Source organism: Phyllobates terribilis, unplaced genomic scaffold, assembly GCF_046119375.1.
Source record: "Phyllobates terribilis strain yellow unplaced genomic scaffold, ASM4611937v1 Scaffold_4787__1_contigs__length_57179, whole genome shotgun sequence".
Taxonomy (NCBI): Eukaryota; Metazoa; Chordata; class Amphibia; order Anura; family Dendrobatidae; genus Phyllobates; species Phyllobates terribilis.
Genome location: NW_027367536.1, coordinates 33358 through 57180, shown reverse-complemented (window position 1 = coordinate 57180; position 23823 = coordinate 33358). Strand labels below are relative to the sequence as shown.

Here is a 23823-nt window from a genome sequence, read left to right as displayed (position 1 = left end):
TACTAAGTGTTGTAGTTACTTCTTTATTAATATAATCTCTTAGTGGTGAGTTTTTATTCCCGGGATTAGTAGAAGCTTAGGGTTCCCACCTTGGAAAAATTCTTGCATTTGAGCCGAGCTTATCATCTAACAATCGTAAGTTCAAATTATTATAGCTAATCTCCCCCTTCGCAACTCTAACACACTAAGCTAACTAGCTTGTTGTGTTTAACTTGAAGATTAGACCGGCTTAAACATGTTTTCAACTTCCTTATCTTTAAAACACTTAAAAGAGTTGATCGAGCTACTTTTTGTAAGAGCTAGTCAATTCAAGCTACTCGATACAATTCAAATTAGGATTTAAAACCTACAAACACTCCTTCTATGTTATATACATATTTTTAAGAGTATTAAACATTTCTCACGATTTTTAAAAAACTCTTGAACTTTGATTATTTTTTCTTGAGATAAAGTGACTTATCAAAGGGGTTTTAAAAAAACTCCCAAAAAAGAACATTATATCACATGTATGAGTGTTTTAGGTAAACTCCTAAGCGTGTCCTAAGCATGTTTATATTTTACAGGGGTTTATAAAACTCCTGATAAATAAGTCCTTAGAAATAGAGTTTGTACTAGTGTAAAAAATAGTCGTTGTTACAAATAACGGATCATGTGTACTGAAGCAAAGATTGTGATAGTAACAATGACTCTACTTTTCGATCCTAAAAAATGGGCATTCTCGTAATAAGTTTGGCAGTCAGGTTATATACATATTAAGTTATTTTATAGTGGTTATTTTGAAAAAAAATCAACAAGGTAATGATTATTTTTAGGAATGTGCAAGTAGATCTCGTGGATGTGCAAATATCATATATTTTTGAAAAATGTGTGGATATTTTCAGAAATTTCTGGATGCAAAATCTTTGTTATTTTGTGCATGTATTTGGTTGTTTTGTGCAAATATTTTAAGTGCAAATACTTTGTGCAAGTATTTCTATTTTTTGTACATATACTTTTTTGTATTGTGCTAATACTTCATAGCAAGTATTTTTCTTCGATTGCAAATATTTGAGTAATGTGCATTTTTTTAACAATGTGTAGATATTTCAGAAGTTTTTGGATGCACATTCTTTGTTGTGAGCATTTTTTGTTGTTTTATGAAATCATTTTAGGTGCAAATACTTATGTATAAGTTTGTTTATGCAGATATTCTTGTATATTGTGAAGATACTTTGTAGCAAGTTCTTCGAGTGCAAAATATATATGAGTCATGTGCAGATATTTTGAATAGTGTGCAAATATCTTCATGAATTTTTTGATGCAGATTCTTTGTTGTTGTGTGCATATAATTGGTTGTTTTGTGCAAATATTTTAAGTTCAAAATACTTTGTGTAAGTATTTTTTTGGATTTGTACATATACTTTTGCATATTCTACAACTACTTTTTGCAAGTATTTTTTTCGAGTCCTCTTTTCTCAAATTGAATTACAGAATCAGACATCTTATAACCAAATTAGTGGATTTTGGCTTTTGGATTGCCAAATTTCGATTTTAAACGATCATGATTCAACTCTTAACAAGATAAGTCATCGATTAGGGAAAGTCGTTTATTTCGAGTTCCATTTATCAAATTTAACCACAAAATCGGATTCTTTCTACCCGAGTTAGTGGAATTCGACTCTTGAGTTACCAAAACCCAATTCCAAACGGACTGAGCAAATAGGAGGAGGACGGTGAGGACCGGGAAGTAAGTGGGAGGTCGAGGATGGACAGAGGTGACGTAGAAGGAGCGTCGACAATGACAGGAAGGAGGCCGGAGATTGGAGCATGCATCGCATGGTAGGGGTGGAAGAAGGAAGAAGAAAGGAGATATAACATGGTCCGTTAAATTAAAAAATAATAAATAGATGGAAGTCATTTCATTTGTCACTTAGAGGAGCATTCTTACCCAAATCAAGTCGAGATCTGAAATATATAAACATATTTCACCTTTTTACACTATACTGCATCTCATGGCGGATCCACATTAGGTCAATTGGTAATTTTTTTCAAAAATAAATTTGATTAGATTTTTATGACCGTATGTCTTTATATTATAAATTTGATTTGGTAATTGAATAATTTAAGATCGAATTGATGAATTTGTTTTTCTGATGTGTCTATCTTTAACTTGTGAACATTTTCGAAACTGATGTATTGTATATTCAATAAACACTAAGTATTTTTTTCAAATTTTTTTCTCGACTTTGCCAAAATAAATTATTTTGTGGTACCTATCCAGCCTCCACGTAGATTAATTCTTCTTTTATTATAGGTCAACAATAGGAGACCTCCCTAACCAGGAGAAAACCCCGCATTATCACGATTGATAATGTTTACAAAGTTTGTTAAGGAAAACTAAGGAGCAAAGGATGCTCAAAACGCATCCTTTCTCGCAAAGTCCTGATATAGTTATCAGGTACATTACATAGATTACAAACATATAGAACATAATCTAAATCTACATCTTGGGCTTTTTTCGGATGCTAGTAGATATGCAGCCTTGTTATTCTCCAGGAAGCAGTGGAGGAATTTGATGTCCTTGAAGTGGAGACTTCCAGTAACGATATCCTTGATAATATTCTGAATGCTCCATGGTACCTGCCATATTTTCCTTATTGCATTAATTACAGAAAGAATTATCTCCTTCTACAATTAATATTGTTAAAATTTAGTTGTTTAGCCATTTTAATGGCTTCGAGCGCTGCAAGCGCTTCTGCTTGAATGGGGGAGGAACTTTTGATTTGTTTATGTGTAATATGGATAATCTTTTCATAGTTATTACGGGTAATGCTACCAATAAAAGACTCCCATTAGGCGAAAAAGCCCATCTAAATTGAATTTTAAACCAATTTGCATGAGGTTTATTCAATTAGAAAATATTCTTTCTATTCTTATGTGTCTTAAGGTGGTTACCACTTTTTTTATTACTCTTTTTAATAGAATTAAAGTTCATTGTAGAAATCCATGAATGGTAGTTAATAAATGCCCTATCAAAAGGGCATTTTTTATTATTATTGTTGTTAAAGATTTGTCTGTTACGAGCTCTCCAAAGTTCATACCAAAGAAAATATATTAAGTCAATATTATTGTTTCGATTAAGGAAAGAGTTGAAGTTATCTATGAAGTTATTATAACTGGTGGGAGGAAAGCTTATCTGTTTACCTGTTTTGTTGTTCTAATTTTCTGATCATTTTTATAGTATTCAGGCACTCAAAAAAGAAATGGGAAGTTGTCTCAGTGGGAAAATTATAGGAGTGCAATGATGTGGAACTCTATTGAAGTATCTGTTTAGTCTTTCTGTTGTTGGAAGGCAGTCAGAGAGAGCCTTCCATAGAAAATTTTTAATTTTTGGTGGTAAGAGAGATTCCACATTTTCTGAAATATTTCTAAGTTACTAGTAGATGTTGTTTTATTGAATAATTCCAACGCACTTTTTGTACTGAAGTCACATGAACTTGATAGTTTCCAGATTTGCTTGTCGTGAACATGTGAAGATGGAATATAGATATTTAAAATTCAGTTGACAATATGAGTTGGAAGAATGGTTGCAAGTTTTTAAAGGATCCCATTGTTTGTTAATTGTGATAAATTCAAATACTTTCATACTATTGTTATGTATGATTGGGTTGAAATAATTCTTAATATTTATATTCTCAATCCAATTGTCATGCCAAAAATTGAATATTTACCATCACCTACTAACCAAAAAATCCCATCATTAAATTATCTCATAAATGTACAGTCTACCAAATTGCCAGGAGTGTTTTGATTTTTTCTTATAGTTTAAGATGTTTTTATTTTTGAGGTATTTTCTTTAATTATTTTGACCCAAATATTATTTCGTTCGTAATTAGTTTCCAGGTTAGTTTCATTTGAAGAGAGATGTTAATATCTTCTACTTTATATAAACCTATTCCACCTTGAGCTTAGGTTGACAGATCTTATCCCATGGAATGAGAGATCTAGCATTGGAGTAAATTTATTCCAAAAAAAAATCTTATTAATGTCGTCAATTTTATTATGTAGTCCAGTCGAAAGATAAAAACTCTGCATTAGATAATTAGTCTGAGATATAAGGTTTGATTGGATTAGAGTTGATCTTCCAGCTTGGAATAGTGAGTTGGCCTTCCAGTTTAATAGTTGATTTTGCAGTTTATTTATAACATAATTAAAATATTCATTTTTTATTTTTCCAGTAAAAATTAGAATATCTAAATATTTTTTATTAAAATTGTTATTCTAATCTGAAATTCTAATACTAATACTATAGTAGTCTATTATGTGTTTGGACACGTAGATTAATTTCTGGATCCTTCGCTAACTCACTGAACTCAATCTGAGCTCTGAAGCCTAGTTGATATGCGAAATTAAATATAGTTAATCATGTACTGTACTTCATATGCCAAAATATTATTCTAAAGCATAAAGAGGAAAAGTAACATTGGAATTTTGATCATAAAGCCAAGTGCTTACAGTAAACGTATGCGTGTTGGTTCAGGTATTATCACCGTAGAAACAATCCTGACAATAATTCTCTTTTCCTAAATTTCAGAAAAATCGACCTATATTTATTAGGGACGAAAGTTAGAGAAAAGAATAAAGATAAAGTGAACTGAAAAAAAGTGTATTAAAAAATAAAAAGTGTTAAAAATATTTCCTAAAAAATGAGAATTTTTTAAGATGATAGAAAAGGAAATCAGAACGATAAACGGATTGAATAGACTAATAATTAAATAATATAATGTTTATTTTTAATGTGTATTAAGAATATATATCAAGATAATTAAAAAAGTAAAGTAATTATATTAGAATAATTATTTTTATTATGAAAGGTTTATTAATAATTTTTATGATGTAGTAAAGTTTGTATTTTTCATTTTTAGTTAACATAATTATGTATCATGGACGTAAAAAACAGATAATATAAACGAATATACTAGATTTTATGTCAAACTAGCTCCCTATTCAAGTTAGGAAAGATTTCACTCAGCCAATGTATCATTTGACAATTAAATTTGTATCAAATAGTACAAAATACCTAACTTAGTTGCTTCACAAAAGTTTATGCTTGGATATAAGATGCCAATCAGAAAGCACTACACTAGCTTTTGTGCAAGAACACTCAACGCAAAGAATAAACTTACACTTCAACTGGAACATCTTCTATAAAAATTTATTTCAACACTTCCATTTCTTCCACACTTCTAGGGTTCTACTATATCATGCCAATCCTTGATCAATTCTTGATGAATCCAAATTCTGGAAAACCCAAATTTCCCAGAAAATGGACATTCATTTGTTCGGTTATACAACTTCAATCAACGTAATTGGCGTCACAGTAACCTCATTTGCAGTTTGCATTGGCGCTCTTTGGCTTAGTTTCAGAAACAAACCCTAAAGGTCCAAGAAACTACATAGCTAACTTCATACTGTATAGAAAATATGTGTAAAATGATCATATTAATCCTTGTTGCAGGCTGCTTGGATCCTAAAAGGTTTAAGGAGTTTAAGCTTATTAGAAAAACCCAGTTGAACCATAACACAGCTAAGTTCAGATTTTGCACTTCCCACTCCTAATTCTGTTTTAGGCCTCCCTATTGGTCAGCATGTCAGATGCAGGTTAGTGTCCAAAATCATCATGATTTAATTGATGAACATTGATATAAAAGTGGTCTAAGTTCGTTTAAGTTCGTTTCCTTCGTGGTTACCGTTTCCACAAGTGCAAACCAAACAGGTCTTTGGTGGTACTTCTCCTTAAAGTTCAACATGTTAAACCTAATCATTCCAACTTCCCTAGAAACTTAGGTCCCGTTTGTTATAATTTTCCAGAAACGTAAATAGAAATGAAAACGAATCTGGACAATTTCACGTTATTGTTCATTTGTCAAGGTGGTTTCGCGACTTGTAACTCACTAGAAGATGATCTAATGACACCCTCCGGCAAGGGTATTTGTTTCTGCAATACGAGGGGTGGTTTTAAATACCCTTGACGAAGGGAGTCACACGATCATCTTGCATTGCAGCATAACTTGTGAAACCATCTCAACGAGTGAACAACAAAGTAAAAATAGTCTAGATTCGTTTACTTTCTTTTCCGTTACCGAAAAATTATACGGTTCAGCTAAGGTATCTTGAATAGAAATTCTAACTAGAGATCATTTTCTATGTTGTTTATGTTGATAAGGGGAATGGATAAGGAAGGGAAAGAAGTTGCAAGGCCTTATACTCCAATCACTTGGATTCGGACCGCGGGTACTTTGAACTAGTTGTAAAGGTAAAACATAACTTCTTTTTTCCTTCTTCTTCTTCGTACTATCTTGATTTTGATCACTGAATATCAGATGTATCCGGCGGGAAGAATGTCACACCACTTCAGGGAGATGCGCGTTGGTGATTACTTGCCCGTCAAGGGACCTATGGTATATATGCATCATTGTCCTATGTATTCATTACATTTTAATCACAGAAAAACCAATAAAATGGTTCGCGTTCTTATGATCTGTAGGGCCGGTTTAAGTACAGGCCTGGTCAAGCTAGATCCATTGGTATGATAGCTGGAGGTTCGGGCATCACACCCATGTTTTCAGGTACTTGTCTTCACCTTGTCTTTTCCATAGTAAAGAATTAATGTTACAAGTCTTAAGAAAGTTAATTAACGTATGATCCTGTGATTAGGTGACAAGGGCCATCCTGGAGAACCCAAAAGACAAGACCAAAGTCCATCTTATCTATGCTAATGTAACAGTAAATGACATCTTATTGAAGGTAATTATTTAAAAAGAGCTGCAAATTTCTTGCTAGCTTGAAGTGAACTTCAATGCGTTCATGAGATCTGAATTGGGAAATTTTAGGAAGAGCTAGATGGATTTGCGCAACAGTATCCAGATCGGTTCAAGGTCCATTACGTTCTGAGCCAGGTCAGTCTCGTGTCACCATTTATCATTAAAGTTCCTTCATGCTTATTGATAGTTAAATCTAATTTGTACAAGAACAGCCTCCGGAGAAGTGGGATGGCGGTGGTGGGCACATAAACAAGGCAATGATTCAGAAACACTGCCCAAAACCAGGATCAGATATTAAGGTACTGAAGTGTGGACCTCCGGCAATGAATAAAGCCATGACTCACCATCTGAATGAGCTTGGATACACTCCAGCAATGCAATTTGACTTCTGATCTTACTGATTCCAAGTGAAGTTGATTCTATAACACCATATCTGTGTAATTTAAGAACGTTCTGTTGTTGGTGTGGTTGAAAATGAAGTTGGGTTTGTTTTCTTTGTTTGTTTATCCGAGTTCCTTTGTAATATAATAAAATTGTCATCAAAATCCATTGTCGTCCAGTGGTTAGGATATCTGGCTTTCACCCAGGAGACCCGGGTTCAATTCCCGGCAATGGAATTATTTTACCAAAACTTTTTCTTAAAGCTAGGACGGATGATCGAACCGGTATAATTTGGTTCAGTTTAATCTTTGGACTATAATGGGCTGGCAAATCTATCTTATTTGAAAGTTTTAGTACTTGTAAATTATTAATTGTTTTTATTATATTTTATCAATATTATTACCTATGTTTTGTTACTTATTTCTATTACTGTTGAAAAATACTATTAATAAGGTTATCAATATCATTATATAATAAGACAATACACTACAAAAAAATACTTTTAGAAAATTAGGTCCGCGATTCAAAATACTTTTAGAAAATTAGGTCCGCGATTCAAAATACTTTTGGAAATTCTTGATCCGGTTTTTCCAGTCCTCAGTCGTTTTATACAACCCGCTTTTAACCGATCTCGTCCTTGTATCCAATATGGAAACTTACGGTAGTTGTTGCAAAACAATGCTTTTTTGAAATTTTACATAATCATATTCGAAGATGGTAATGTCTAAATTAGTTTTTATATGTTAGACCTTGATCGAATTTATATATATAAAAAAGTGTATATGTATGATAGGAGGAACCTCATCAGCGTCCCATCTCAGTTGGGGATGGAGATGACGGGATTGATTTCATGAGTGGGGATGGGGGACGGGGAGCACCCTCACTTCGCTGAACCTTTCCGGTTATCATTCTTATCTCTTTAAGTGGGCTTGATAATTGGGTCGGACGGATCGGGTTGGGTAAAAGATTTATCGGGTTGGCGGGTCGGATTAGGTCAACAGGTCTTGTTACACAATTTTGTTTTCCACTTTTAGCCATTTTTTAAAAGTTATAACTAAAATATTTTTTAGCAAAAAATTATTAAATAACTTTTTTAATTAATTTCATGTATTTTAAGGTTCTTACTTCTAATTATTGATCGAAAGGTCGACTTCACCCAACTCATTTTTACCCAGATTTGGGGACGAAAACGGGTTGTATGTTCGTATGGCTCAGAAACAGATCGGGTTAGTGGGTCGGGTCTATTTTCACCAGGTCTATCTTAGACGGTCAAAATTGATAAGAGATTGCCGGTTTGAGTCCCGCAAATGACCTCTATTGATTTACATTTGGCGAGTTGTCTAGTTAATAGGCTCATAAGATTAGTGAGATCCCTAAATAGACCTGATACTCCTACAATTCAAAAAAATGTCCAAAACGACACCGTCTGTAATGTTCATAGCCTTCAGTTCTTGATATGTTCTAGTTGAGTCAAGAAAAAATGGAAACTGAAATCAATTTCCCCTCTCTTATCTGTTTGGAGCTCTTTGCTTGCATTACCTACCTCTAAAAATGGTCACGATTAATCCGCTGGTGCTATCACCGGCTACTTCTTGAGAATCTCCTTCAAATGCTTTTGTTGGTGAATGAGCGTTCTTTTCTGCTTCTGAGAGATCTTAAGGCCCAAGAAGAACAAAAGTTCTCCGATCATACTCATCTGAAATTTACTGCTCATAAGCTTCTTAAAGCTTTCAACAAGTCCCAAATTTGTGGATCCAAAGATGATATTATCCACATACACTTGTACCACTAGAGCATTGTCATTCTTCTTGTAAAGGAATAGTGTGTTGTCTCAAACATCTCTTGTAGTTGTTCTATAGAAGAAAATCGGTGAGACATTCATACCATACTCTATGAGCTTGCTTGAATCCATAAAGCGCCTTGTCTAGCTTGTAGACGTGATCCGGATTGGATGGATCTTCAAAATTGGGGGTTGTTTGACATAGACATCTTCATTGACTTTGCCATTGAGAAACGTTGTTTTTACATCCATTTGATAGAGAGTAAAACCTTTATGTAAAGCGTAGGTAATGGGCAGTCTAATAGCCTTCATATGAGAAACTGGTACGAAGATCTCATCATAATCGATGCCTTCTTGTTGCTTGTAGTCTTGAGCAACCAGTAGAGCCTTGTTCCTTGAAATGGATCCAGAGTCATTTACCTTGTTGAGAAACACCCACCTGCTTCCAATAATAGAACGATCTCGTGGAAATGGAACGAGTCTACATACCTTGTTCCTTTTGAATTCTAACAACTGTTCTTGCATAGCAATCACCCAGTCTGCATCCTCCAATGCTTCGTTTATGTTCTTTGGTTCCACGAAAGACAAGAAAGCGTTGATGGTGTAGTTGCATTATGCATTATAGCCGTAGTGAATGGGAGCCTTGGTAGTTCTATTTTCTCTGTTGGGAACAAGTCATGCAGTGGATGGAGATGGATCAGGAGTGTTGTTCTCTTTGATATGAATACCAGTAGATAATTAATCATTTCATCATCTTCTATTGAATCTACCAAGTGATCGAAATTAACAATTGGAGATAACAAATCTGCATTACAACCTTCAGAAATGGGAGGAATCACAAGTGGAGTTTGAGGCAGGAGGCACGTCATCGTTTGAGTCTGCGTTTGTAATAGGCATATTTTCCCTTTCATCTTTAGTTGAATCCTACATAGGGTCATTGATAGGGAATTCATTAAACTCCATGTGCACCTTGTAGAAAACACGTGTTTGATCAGCTATTGTTCGCTGTCACTAAGGTTCATTAAGCCTTAGTTGCGCTTAACAAGAATTCAATTGCGCTTTGAATACTTGGATTGCGCTTAACCTATGATGAACTATTAGTAATGAATTTACTAAAGTCCTTAAGTGCGGAAAAGGTTAGACAGACAATAAAGCGCGCTTTAAGTTGTTAAAGCGCACCTATATTTGCACCACAAGAATTTCCAAACGGTGAGAACCCTAAGTCACTAGCTGACTCGGGACAAAACTCACCACTACACTTGATTGATTAAGAAGGATTACAATCTCTCGCTTCAACACTTGAAGCTCACTCGTAAGCTCTGTCTTTACAATACTTGGAGTTCAGCTCTGAAGAACAAGAAGGCACTCTCAATACTCTCTGATTACAAACGAAATATCTCTTAAGCTCTCTCTAGCTTCCTATATTCTCTCAGTTTGCAATACCTAGAGCGAATGCAATAGTACTCTATACACAATCCTTAAGCTAAACCTATAACTGAATTCGTGTAACAAACAAAGACTAAGCACAATGCCACCTCATCAGTCCGTGTGCCTTGATCACTTCACCAGAATTAATCAAGGGCCTGGAGTGAATTGGTTTTGTTCTTCATGTGTTGATCCACACCACATAAGCAATCCGTGTGCTTCAAGCTCTAACAAACTCCTACCACGTTGGCGATCCCTGGAGTAGCGTCCCAAAGAGTGTAAAGTTCTTCTCGCACTACACAACTTGCACTCTCCCACTTTACCAGCCTTCATAGCGTGTGGATTTGTTCTTCTGCGCTCTGGCGCACCCTAAGCTTCAGTGGAACCTCGTGGTCAACTCTCTTCAACTTCATTCAAGCGCGTCTCTACGCCCTCGAAGCTCGGTCACTCTTACTTCTTGGTCTTGAATGGATTTATTAAACACCGTTGCGAAACTTACTTTCTCCGCTTGGTGTTAAGCGCGACTGTGACCAGTCAAGCGCATCTCTAAGTGACTTAAGCGCATCCTTATAAATATGGCAATGACCTGGAAGGCTTTAAAAACACTAAGAGATTAAACATATTAGTTTGTTATCATCAAAACAAAGAGAAATAGATTAAGCTTTAACAAGACAATTAAAGCTCAACTAACACACCTTAACGAGGATCTTCTTGGTATGGATGTTGAACACCTTGTACGCGCTACTCCTTAGGTGTATAATCTAAGAAGATGCCTTTATCACTTAGAGCATCAAACTTCTATGGCTTGTTTCCTCTTGCATTAAGAACAAAATACTAGCAACCAAAAGTTCTCAAGTGAAAAATGTTAGGTGTTTTCCTTTGAACAGCTCATAGAGAGTTTCCTTATCAAAGGACAAAGCATCACCCTATTGAGGATATAGCATGCCGTGTTGATAGCTTCAGCCAGAATCCCTGAGAGAGAATCCTAGATAAAAGCATGGTTCTCACCATCTCTTAAAGTGTTCTGATGTTTCTTTTCACGACCTTGTTCTGCTGAGGAGAATAAAGGGTGGAGAGATTGTGCTCAATTCCGCGTTCTCCACTGAATTCAAGAAACTCTTTGTTGACAAATTCAGTGCCATGATCAGAACGAATAACCTTGATAGGAAGATCTTTGGCCATCTCAAGCAAGAGAACAAGCTCTTTGAATCGACAGAACACTTCAATCTTGGATTTGATGAACTTAGTCCATGTGAAACAAGAGAAGTCGTAGACGATTACAAGGATGTACTTTCTTCCACCAATGCTTTGAACATTCATAGGACCACATAAATCCATGTGAATCATCTCAAGAGATTGGGACGTTGACAGTTGATTTTTGGAGTTAAAATGATATTCTAACTTGCTTCCCTCTTACAAAATGAGAACAGAGTTCTGATCTCTCTCTGTAGATCTGGGAAGACCTCTAACCAACTCCTTGGTGTGTAGCTTATGAATGAGCTCTAGACTAGCATGACCTAGTCTCTTGTGTCACAGATAGTAATTGTCTTTGATGGAGGAGAGGCACAGTTTCTTCTTAAGGATGAATGAAAGATTCAGAATATAGATATTTTGGAACCTCTTCCCTTTAAAATCAAGTTCCCTTAAGCATTGAAAACTTTGCAATATGATGTAGTGAACCTGACCTCATTCATACCTTGGTCAAACAATTGGAAAACACTAAGAAAGTTGAGTCCCAAGGAGATCACTAGATTGACATTATGAACTTTGACATGGTCATTGAGATTGACATTTCCTACCCCAATAATAGATCTAGTGCTCTTGTCTTCAAAGGAAGTGTTGCCTCCCTGGAGATGTTGAAGTGAAGACATAGTTTTCTTGTTTCCAATCATGTGGCACAAGCATCCACTATCAAAATACCACATGTTCTCTTTCTTCACTTCAATATCATAAGTCGAAGACTCTGTGTTGGATCCTCTTTTCAATAAGACATTTTCCAAGTGCCGATCCATTGAAGTTGATGTCTTCCTCATAATCAGAACCCCAAGTAGCAACCATGGCCTTCTTTTTCTGAAATTTTCCTCTAGAGAACGTGTTCTCTTGAGGAGTTTTTGCTCTCCTTCTTCTTATCTTCTGAAGTGTTGGGACAGTTCCTTGCTAGATGTCCATTTTCCTTGCATTGAAAATAGATGAACTTCTTCAGATCTTTCTTGGATAAACTGGATTTGAACTTCCTCTTGTAGAACTGCTTTTTGATGTGTTTCATGAATAAAGCAGTTATCTTGTCCTCATCATAACATTCATCTTCCATTGCAAGCTTAGGAAAGCTTTGGAAAAACATGCCTCGATCTTTAGCGCGACTCCTTTTCCAACCTCTTTAGAGAGATTGATCTTGTTCTGTTCTGTCTCATCGAACATGAGCTTGCTGATGATTTGAGTGAGAGGGATGTCGAGGGCTCCAAGGGTGTTTTTCATTATTCCTTTTACTAAGGAAAATTTCTTGTTCATACCATTGACAATGACAAGGGCCTTAGAACTTTCTTCAAGCACGATCCCAACGTTGGTGAGTGTGGAACATAGTCTCTGAACCTTGAGAAATACTCCGAGACTGACCTTTCTTCCTCCATCTTTAAGAAATGATAGTCACTCTGAAGTTGAAACTTCTTTCTCTCTTTGAGTTTAGTGCTTCCTTCATGCATCTCCTTCAGAGCATTGCACATGTCATGAGCGTTGTCGGTGTGAAGCACCTTGTCCATGTCTTCTATGGTTAGACCGTTGAGGATGTACTGTCTCGCCTTGGTGTTCTTCTCCATCGTGGTGCAGTCGATGAGAGTCCATTTGGCTTCTGGTTTTGTAAGATCCATTACACCATTTCCATTGAGGATGTTGCGCTAATATTGGTAGTTGTTGGTCCAGATGTATCTTTCCATTGTTCTCTCCCTCCATTCTTCTTCCTCGGGTGAGGCTTGTTGGTCGAGATACCAAGGGAGACTCGCCGTTGTGAGACATTTCTTGTGAGTAGACATACAATTAGAGCCTTACTCTAATACCAATTGTTGGACCGGGTGTGTCTAAGTAAATCTAAGAAACAAAGGCTTGTTCCTTAGATGCGGAAAATACAAAACACTCACAAAAGAACAATATCTTTATAGTGGGAACCTTTGACAACCAATTAGTTTTCTAATATAAAATCCACTACCTTTCTCTTGAAAGGATTTTGAAATCTTTTTTATATTGATTAGACAAGTTACAATAATTAGGAGCACACACATCTTACGTCTAAAATGAAGACTACCTAACTTTCTAACTCTCTCAGCAATATCTCTCACAATGTTTGACCATTCTCTTACACAAGAATACTACGGTCATTTCTCAGCTTCTCTCTCTTTTGCTTTTGGAAATCGATAAAATAAATGAAGGATCTCATGCCTTATTTAAATGTTCCAAGAACTAAGTCTTGAAATATCTAATTCGGGCTCCATGATTACGCCCTTGATTGAGTTGTTTCCATGAACAGCTCAAGTCAAAGATGCAAAATCAATCATACATTGAAACTTAGGACTATACATGTATTACATATTTCGTTCTTATCCTAAGACTATCTAATAGAGCACATTTCATCTCTTTCAGAAATTCAAATGCTTAATCGTAACGGCCAAGAGAAGGTGTTCTCTTGCGTTAGCGTTCCGTCTTCAACTTCAACTAGATGGAGGTGTTCTTTAGAATCCACTTGATAATACTTCATGAGATGAGAATGGATGAAAACACAAGAGAAGCACAACACTTAACTTTATACTTTGAAGACGCGTTCAGTTTTATTTAACAGAACAATGTTCTCTAACTCCTGAACAAGGCAGAATGTTATGTTTCTTTTAATCTTGACTTGATTAATTGTGAGGCTTATGATCTGATTTAATATGCCTGAAAGATAAACTTGATAAACTGTGAGATAACAATTTGTTTGTCATAATCAAAATAAGGAGAAAAAGAAAGTATTTCTCATTAAGAGAACGAAACATTATTCTCTGGATTCACAATGCTAACACATTTTCTTGGAATATACCCCTAAGAGTAGTTCTTATAAAGTGTACAATGCTCGCACCAAGAAAGTTGTCGACAGAATACATGTGAGGTTCAATAAGTTTCCTATCACTAACCTCTTGCAGGAATCAAACAAAGACAAATAGAACATTGTTTTCATCCCCGGTGTAGACTCTGGCGACGTCACTCCTCCTAAAAAGTCTCCTCATGCGTCTCCTCTTGATCAACCCAATCTTGAAGCAGCCATTGAAGAAGGAACTTCTTCAGATGATAATTCTGATCATCTGGAGGATTGACTGAAGACGGTGATGATCCGGACAACTCTCTTGATGAAATCTCTCCTGAAGAGAACATCGTTCTCACTGTTGCTCAACCCACTAATTTGATCATTCCCAATGGAGAAAAGAATAATCAAAGCTCATTGAACCGAAGAACATTATTGAAGCTTTGAAGGATGAAGACTAGGGCATTGCAATGCAAGAAGAGTTGCTAGAGTTTGAAAGAAACAAGGTCTATAAACTTGTTCCTTGTCCCTCTGACTGCCACATCATTGGAACAAGGTGGGTGTTCTGTAACAATCTGGATGACTCTAGAGTTGTCTCAAGGAACAAAGCTCGACTAGTTGCTCAAGGATACAACAAGCAAGAGGGAATAGACTATGACAAATCCTTTGCACCAGTTGCTTGTCTAGAAGCAATTAGACATCTCATTGTATACGCTTCACATTAGGGATTCACTCTTTATCATATAGATGTGGAAACATTTTTCCTTGATGGCAAGATCAGTGAAGAAATATGTGTCAAGCAACCTCAAAGCTTTGAACATCCCTTCAAGCCAGACCATGTCTACAAGCTTGACAGAGCTCTCTATGGTCTTAAGCAAGCTCCAAGAGCTTGGAATGAGTGTCTCACTGAGTTTCTTCTAAATAAATATTACAAGAGAGGTTGAATGGACAAGACTTTGTTCCTTTTGAAGAGAAGTGGAAGTGTTCTTGTGGTACAAGTGTATGTGGATGATATCATCTTTGGTTCCACGGATTTGACACTTGTTGAAAGATTCAAGAAGGTTAAGAGCAACAAATTTCAGATGTGTATGATTGGGGAACTCTCGTTCTTCTTGGGTCTTCAAATCATCCAGAAGAAAGAGGGAACTTAGATTCATTAGCACAAGTACTTAAAGGAGATTTTAAAGAAATACAACATGGAGAACTACAAATCAATCAAGACTCTCATTTCCCCCGCAACTCATTTTAGATCAGACTCTAAAGGGAACATGGTTGATGACAAACTCTATCACGGGATGATAGGTTACCTTATGTACTTCACAACTAGCAGACCCGACATAGTGTTCTTTGTATATCTTTATGCTCGATTTATCCTTGAGAATCTCATCTTGTTGTGGTGAAACGAATATTTTGATACCTCAAGGGAACAAAGTTCCTTGCTCTCTGGTATCCTAAAGATTTTTCATGAGTCTACTTGGATACACGGACAAATACTACGATGCTTTGTTGTTGATGGAAAAAGAACCTCTGGAATGGCACAATTTCTTGGTCCATACCTAGTTTCTTGGAGACCAAAGAAGCAGAACAACATTGTGTTGTCCATAACTGGGGTAGAATACGTGGGCGCCACATCTTTCTATTCTCAACTACTTTGACTCAAGAAACAACTTTAAGATTTTGGTATGACTCTCGGCTCTATTCCGATTCATTGTGATAACACTAGTGCTATTACTATTTCTAAGAATCATGTGCATTATTATAGAACCAAGCATATTGGCATTAGACATCACTTTCTTAGAGATCATGTTGAGAAAGGGAACCTTGTTCTTGATCACTATAGGACTGAGGATCAACTTGATAATATATTCACTAAACCATTGAATAGGGAACCTTATGAGAAAATGAGATTGCTTCTTGGATTGATCTCTCTTGCTTAAATTTTGTTAGTGTTGTCATGTTCCTTTGATTGCATAGACTTGTTCTTTTGATTTTTTTCTCTTCATTTGTACTGGATTGAACTATTTTTTATGAAGGCCTTGCATGTCATGTAATTTTTTTTCTAAAAGCATTGTACAATTCATGCCTTCAATGATTATATTGCATGGAGTTTTCATGGTTGAGCCCTTTTTTGTTAAGACAAAAAGTCGCATTCTGATTATATTTTATCCCGACATTACAATTCAAAATAATGATTGCATACTAAGAGATCCCTAAGTCTAATCACATGTTCTTACATCCTTATGAACCCTTCTTAAGTCCACAATTGGGAATCAAACTTGTGGTGACAAAACAACCGTCCATTTTTTTACTACATAGTTATGTACTCTTCTTTAACATAAGAATATTTTCTTTCCACAAAGTTACCCATGTCATTCTTGTTCTATAGTACTATAACAGATGGTAATGTTCTAAGGAAACTACTCTAAAAACATAACATTGTTCTCCGGACCTACAACAGCTAAACTCAGACAACTCTGTTTCTAAGTGATCAACTACCTTACTTCGATGACCATTTTGAGAAAATTAAAGGAATCATTGAAAAAAAATCTTGATTTATACAAGAACGCATTGCATCTCAGTTCTCCTGCACCGACAAGGGATTCTCAGTCGATGGTAGGGCGCCAACAATAAAACAATTTAGGGTGCCTAGTCTCTTGTCTTACTGATTACAAAGGGCGGTAAACAAAAAGAAGAAGAAGAACTCCTGGCTAAACAAGGGCCACCAATGAAGTAAAAAGAGCATGAAAAGAAAGAAACAAGTGAAAACAGTTGAGGGTCATATTGCAAATCAAGCTCAGAAGGAGGAACAAGCACCCAATAATGAGTAGTGTTTCATTAGAATCTTATTTCATTGAAACTATAGAACTAAAATGCTTAGGCTTTTTCGTACATGTTCTTAACCACTTTTACAATGCTTCTTGTTGTTGGCTCTTGCCATGATTTGCACATATATATATATATATATATGATTTTTTGTTGCTTTGATTTGTTCTCTTATTTTAACTCTTATTACCTGACATTTCTCTAGAGTTCTGATTAATCTGTGTTTTCTAGCTAATTGTATTGTGATATATTTCTATAGGAACTTTCAATGATGGAAAAAAGGGGAAGAATACTCTGGATATTTGAATAGGTTGGGTAAGAACGTTGTTCAATCGAGGGTGAAGTTCCTGAAGCCTTAAAAGTTTAACTCTAAAAGGAACTCTGCTTGTGTTGAGGGGGAATATGCATTTCACTAATGATCTTTCTACATTCTCCTTCATGTTTCCTTCTCATACTTATCTATGTTCTATATATGTCAGGTTCTTATATTTGTCATCATCAAAAAGTGGGAAATGGTTAGTATTGTGATTTCAGAAAACACCGTTCTTTAAGTGCAATACTTTTGTTTCTCTTTAGTTTTGATGATGACAAACCGGTTTTATTTAATGTTCTTTCAAGTGTATGATGCAGGCATGAAAGATCAAATCATAAGCATCATTAATCATTCAAGACTAAGATTGAAAAGAACGAGGAAAGACTGCCTTGTTCTGAGACTTGGGAACACCATTATGTTAAACCTAGTTTTAATAGAACAATGTCTTCTACTCGGATTCAAGTGAAGTTGTTCCCTTGAAGTTAGTCCCTTTCTTACCGCATAGTAAAAGATTGAGTAATCTCCAAGGTACGCGATCATCAAGTGAATGTGTGTGCTACAATGCAAGAGGACACAAATTTAAGTTGTCGGCAGTTTCGAGCATTTGGATTTCAAAGGAAGATTCATCTGCTCTTAGTCATTTATTGTTTTGGGGAATGTAACTCAGTATGTACATGTATCCCCATGAGTTCACACCCTTGACTTTGTGCGGTAATGAGACGCACAAACCCATAGGTGAGGTTTAATGTATTCATTGTGCATTTATTATCCACTGAATCATCCTTGTATGTCCAGACGTGTTTCTCAGACTATATAAGGTTGAAGATCATTCCTTCATTCTTATCTCATTCCAACTGGTTGAGCTGAGAGAGAGATATCAAGAGTCGAGTGTTGCGTGAAACGCATGTTCAATTTGGTTGAGAGTGTTATAAAATTAGGAAGTCTAGTGTGTGTAGATGTAAGTTGTTTGTTCTCCTAATTGTTGTATCCGATCATCAATATAAACAGGATTTTGAAAATCCTATTTGTGTGAGGGGTAGTGATTTTTATCTTGGACAACTAGTTGGTTATCAAAAGTTCCCACTATAAACACCGCGTTCCCTTGTGAGTTATTTTGATAGTTCAATATCTGAGGAACAACTCTTTGATCCTTATATTATCTTGAACACATCCGATCCTACAATTAGTAAAGTGTTTTTTTTCATTATCAGTTAACATAATATGTGATCATGAAAAAAAACAGATTATATAAACAAATATGCTAGGCTTTATGTCAAACTAGCTTCTATTCAAGTTAGGAAGATCTCATTCGGCCAACTTATCAATTTGGCAATTTTGCATCAAATAGTACAAAATACATAACTTAGTTGTTTTATGCTTGGATATAAGATGCCAATCAGAAAGCAATACACTATTTATTTGCTTTGCTTTTATGAAAGAATACTCAAGGCAGAGAATAAACTTACACTTCAAATGCATATAAAAATTTATTTCTACACTTTCATTTTTTTCCACGTCTAGGGTTCTACATCATGTCAATACTTGATCAGTTCTTGATGAATCCCGCATTCTGGAAAACCCCAAATTCCCCAGAAAAATCAAAGTCCATTTTTTCGGTTTTATAGCTTTAATCAACGTAATTGGCATCACACTAACCTCATTTGCAGTTTGCATTGGCGCTCTTTGGTTTAGTTTCTGAAACAAACCTAAAGGTCCAAGAAACCATATAGATAATTTCATAGTACTGTATATAAATTATGAGTAAAACGATCATATCAATCCTTGTTGCAGGTTGCTTGGATCCTTGGCTTAAGGAGTTTAAGGTTATTAGAAAAGTTGATACGGCTTATTATGACGTCAATATCTTTAGGCTGGCATGTATTCTGTTTGTTACGTTTTGTGAGGAAATTGTAATTGAGATATAAAAACTGAATCGTAAAGCTAACATATTCATTAAATACATCAATCATTTCCCGATCTATACTCTCTCTTTGTTCTTCCATTCCTCTATGTGGTGCTTCTTATTCCTTGGAATCTTCTACGGTAGAATGGGTGATTTTGATTGTTCCTATGAACAACAGACTAATCTTCCTATCTCATCTTCACACTTCTGCGTTAACATAGGTATTAGAGCCAGCAATCCTGCGACTGCAATGGCGGAGACAAGAGGTCGTTCTGTGTTGGTTGAGACTACTATGAAGGACGTGGAGAAATCGCTATCTTCCAAGCTCGAAATTCTGGTGAGTGTGTGCATGTCTCATCTATATGAGGAATTCAAAGCACAGATGGCGAAATTAGTTGAAGCAATGAAGTCATCCAACGCTAGGTCTTCAGGTAATTTGTCTGAACAAGTGTCGATTGTACAAGAAATTGATTCGAAAGTTATGGATACTGGACAGAGGACACAAGCGTCTGGTCCTTCTCACATACCTTACAGCGCACTCACGCGAGTTTTGCAAATTAATTTTCCTCGTTTAAATGGTGAGAACGTCAAGGATTGGATCTTTAAATGCGAACAAAATTATTTCTCTAGATTGAATGCCAAATGACCTGGAAATCCAACTAGCTTCTATGCACTTTGAGGATCTTACAGCAAATTGGCATCACTCCTTGGTATTGTCTGAACCTACTGCATTAATGAACTGGAATATGTATAGATTGCTTATTATTGAAAGATTAGGTGAAATCTTGGATGATCCTATGGCCGATCTTAAGAATTTGCAGGAAACAGATACAATTGTTGAGTATAATAACAGATTTGAATCGATCCGCACCAGAGTTCACCTTCTTGAGGATTATATGGTCAGTGTTTACTTAGCAGGCTTGCGTACTGATACACAAATGCACATCATGATGTTTGCTCCTAAGTCAATTCGCCAATGCTTCTTGTTGGGAAAGTTGTATGAATTAGCGCATCCTTGCGGACAGACGTTTAATCAGGCATCAAAACCAACCTTTCACAGACCAAGTTTTTCTCCAAGAAAGGACTGGTCCAGTGAGTTTAAGCAACCTTCTATCACGAATTCTAAGGGAATAATTGCTTTCAAACCATTGGACTTGTTGGTCAAAATTTCTTGACTCGAGAACAGATGAATGAACGAAAAGACCTTTGTTATTTCTATGACGAAAAGTACTCACCAAGCCACTATTTAAAACATAAGAAGACATAATTATTTGCAATTGATGTCAATTAAGAAGAACACATTCAACCTCCAGATGAGGATCCTTTGTCAGATTCTGATCATGTGGAAATCTCAGTGAATGCCATGGCTGGGGTAACGAGACATTCTACTATGAGAGTTCGAGGTATGTGTGGCAAAAAGTGTCTCTTCATTCTTATTGATTCTAGCAGTATGCATAATTTCACAGATAGAAATATTGCTTTGGGGTGCAAATTCACTGACATTGCTGAGCTAATGTGATTGTGGCAGATGGTAGTAGTTTGGATGTGTTCTCTAAGGTTAGCACTTCTCCTAGACATATTTAGATCATAAATTTGAAACTGAGGCTATGATTTTACCCCTGGCTTGTTGTGATATGGTATTAGGCATACAATGGTCAGAAACACTCGGCCCTATAGTTTGGGATTTTAATAAGTTGTCCATGGAATTCAGAATTGGTAGTTGTCATGTGGTGTTGAATGGCGTTCACCCAGGGTCTGTACGTGAGGTCCGAGCCTAGAAGTTAGACATGATGGTGAATTAGAGCATTCAACTATCAATGTTGTGTGTGAATTCTATTCAGTGTGATTTGTTAGAAGCTGAGAAACTAGTTCCTCATCCTTTTGTTCAGACTCTCTTGCAAGAATTTGAGGATATTTTGTGAGAACCCACCTCTTTACCACATTGACGTGAAGTTCATGATCACAAGATCACCTTACTCAATGGTACTAACCCGATTAATCAGAGACCTTATAGATATGCGCTGCAACAGAGAGATGAAATTGACTCGACGGTCAAAGATATGTTGGCTTCAGGGGTGATTCTGGACAAAAACAATGCATTCGCTTCACCAGTGGTTCTTGTCAAAAAGAAGATGGTACTTGACGATCGTGCGTGGATTATTGCAGGTTAAATGAAGCAACTGTCAAAGATCATTTTCCCATTCCTTTCATTGAAGACCTTATGGATGAATTGGGCATATCTCGGATTTTCTTAAGATTGACCTTCGAGCTGGTTACCATCAGGTGAGAATGCACATTGAGGGTATTCATAAAACAACTTTCAAAACTCATAGTGGACACTATGAGTATGTGGTCATGTCATTTGGTCTTACAAACGCCCCTGCAACTGTTCAATCCTTAATGAATTCTGTTTTCAGGGAATTTCTTAGGCGTTTTGTCTTCATAATTTTTGATGACATCCTCATATAAAATGATTCTCTATGCTCTAATGTTTCTCATCTAAGGCAAGTCTTTACAATGATGCGTGCTAGCAGTCTATTTGCTAAAGCCAGTAAATGTGACTTTGCAGTCTCAAGGGTTGAGTATTTGGGTCATTTTATTTCTCTAGCTGGCATCTCCACTGACCCTAGTAAGATCACAGTTGTTCATAATTGGCCTACCCCTAAAACTCCAAAGAAACTTCGAGAGTTACTTGGTTTGGGTAGGTATTATCGTCGGTTTGTGAGGAACTTTTCCACCATTCCTCGCTCCCTTCATCAACTTTTGCATAAGGATACCTTATTGTGGCATAAGGAAGCATATGAGTCTTTGCATGCATTAAAAATGCACTTTCTCATGCTCTAGTTTTAGCATTACGAGATTTCACCAAACCTTTTGTGGTTGAGACAAATGCATGTGGATACGGTATTGGTGTTTTTTTAATGGAAGATGGCCACCCTCTAGCATACATTAGTCGACATTTGAAAGGTCGTGAGATTCTACTGAAAATTTATGAGAAGGAGTCGTTAGCTGTTGTCTTTGTTGTACAAAAATGGCGACATTGTCTCTTACATCGCCATTTCACCATTAAGACTAATCAACGAAGTTTAAAGTATTTATTAGAACAATGCCTAAACACACCTGTGCAGCAGTAGTGGATTCCTAAACTCTTGGAATTTGACTATGATATACAATATAAACATGGCAAGAAGAACTTAGTTGCAGATGCTTTGTCTCGGGCTGACGACCCTACATCATTGAACATGATTACTTCTACCTTTAGTTTGATTTTTTGAAGGAAAACTAGGATTCCTATCACCTTGATTCTGTCATTCAGGAGTTCATCAATGATCTGAAACCTAACCCAGAGGCACAAAAATATTTTTCTTGGCATAATGATATTCTGCGCAGGAAAAATAAGCCGGTCATTCCCAATTTACCTTTGCTAAAGGATAGGCTTTTATCATGGCTTCACGGGTCTGGTGTTGGTGGACACTCATGGTGCGATGCCACCTTTCAACGTGTTCGTGCTCTTTTCTATTGGAAGTGCATGAGCAATGACATTCAACAATTTACTCCTACTTGCGCCGTCTGCCAGCGCAGTATGTATGACTCCTCAGCTTATCCTGGGTTACTTCAACCTTAACCCGTTCCTGAGCCTGTATGGATTGATATCACCGTGGAATTTATCAAAGGTTTGTGTAATTCCTTCGGGAACACTGCCATTTTTGTGGTGGTGGATTGTATGATCAAGGCTGCTCATTTATGGCCATCCGCCACCCTTACACAACTGCTACAGTCGCTCAACATTACCTTGATAATGTGTTTAAATTGCACGGTTTTCCTAGTTCCATTACAAGTAACCGTGATATTGTTTTCTTGAGTGAATTCTGTTGTGAGTTGTTCACACTCTAGGGAGTCCAATTGAACCTGTCCACGGCTTACCACCCACAAACTGATGGCTAAATTGAGGTGGTGAATCGTTGTTTGGAGACTTACCTTCGTTGTATGTGTAGTGATCGCCTCAAGCTATGGAATCAATGGTTTCCGTTAGCTGAATATTGGTATAACACGACCTATCACAATTCACACCTTTTGAATTTTTTTATGGTCAATCCCCACCTATTCATCTTCCTTATTTACCTGGTGAAAGCAAGGTTGAGGTTGTTGCCCGGAGTCTATATGATAGGGAAAATATGATTCAACTATTGAAGCTTCATCTATTGCGAGCACAGAATAGAACGCAACAGACAACTAATCACCGACACAATGATAGAACCTTTCACATTGGTGACTATGTATTTGTGAAGCTACAACCATATTGCGAACAAAGTGTGGCGAATCGCACCGGCAATAAGCTTGCTCGTAAAT

General features: G+C 36.3%; 1 protein-coding gene and 1 non-coding gene across 2 annotated transcripts; both read left to right on the top strand.

Moving 5' to 3' along the window:
* Positions 1 to 3634: 3634 nt before the first annotated feature.
* LOC141249588 (uncharacterized) lies at positions 3635 to 7195 on the top strand. Its single transcript, XM_073669696.1, is given in 11 exon segments — positions 3635 to 3757; positions 3876 to 3882; positions 5498 to 5574; positions 5576 to 5640; positions 6206 to 6255; positions 6258 to 6295; positions 6363 to 6440; positions 6527 to 6625; positions 6697 to 6786; positions 6873 to 6938; positions 7016 to 7195. Coding segments are annotated over 11 exon segments (873 nt in total).
* Positions 7196 to 7348: 153 nt separating this feature from the next.
* TRNAE-UUC (transfer RNA glutamic acid (anticodon UUC)) lies at positions 7349 to 7420 on the top strand. The gene has a single exon. It is a non-coding gene; the product is annotated as a tRNA-Glu (tRNA).
* The last annotated feature ends 16403 nt before the right edge of the window (positions 7421 to 23823 follow it).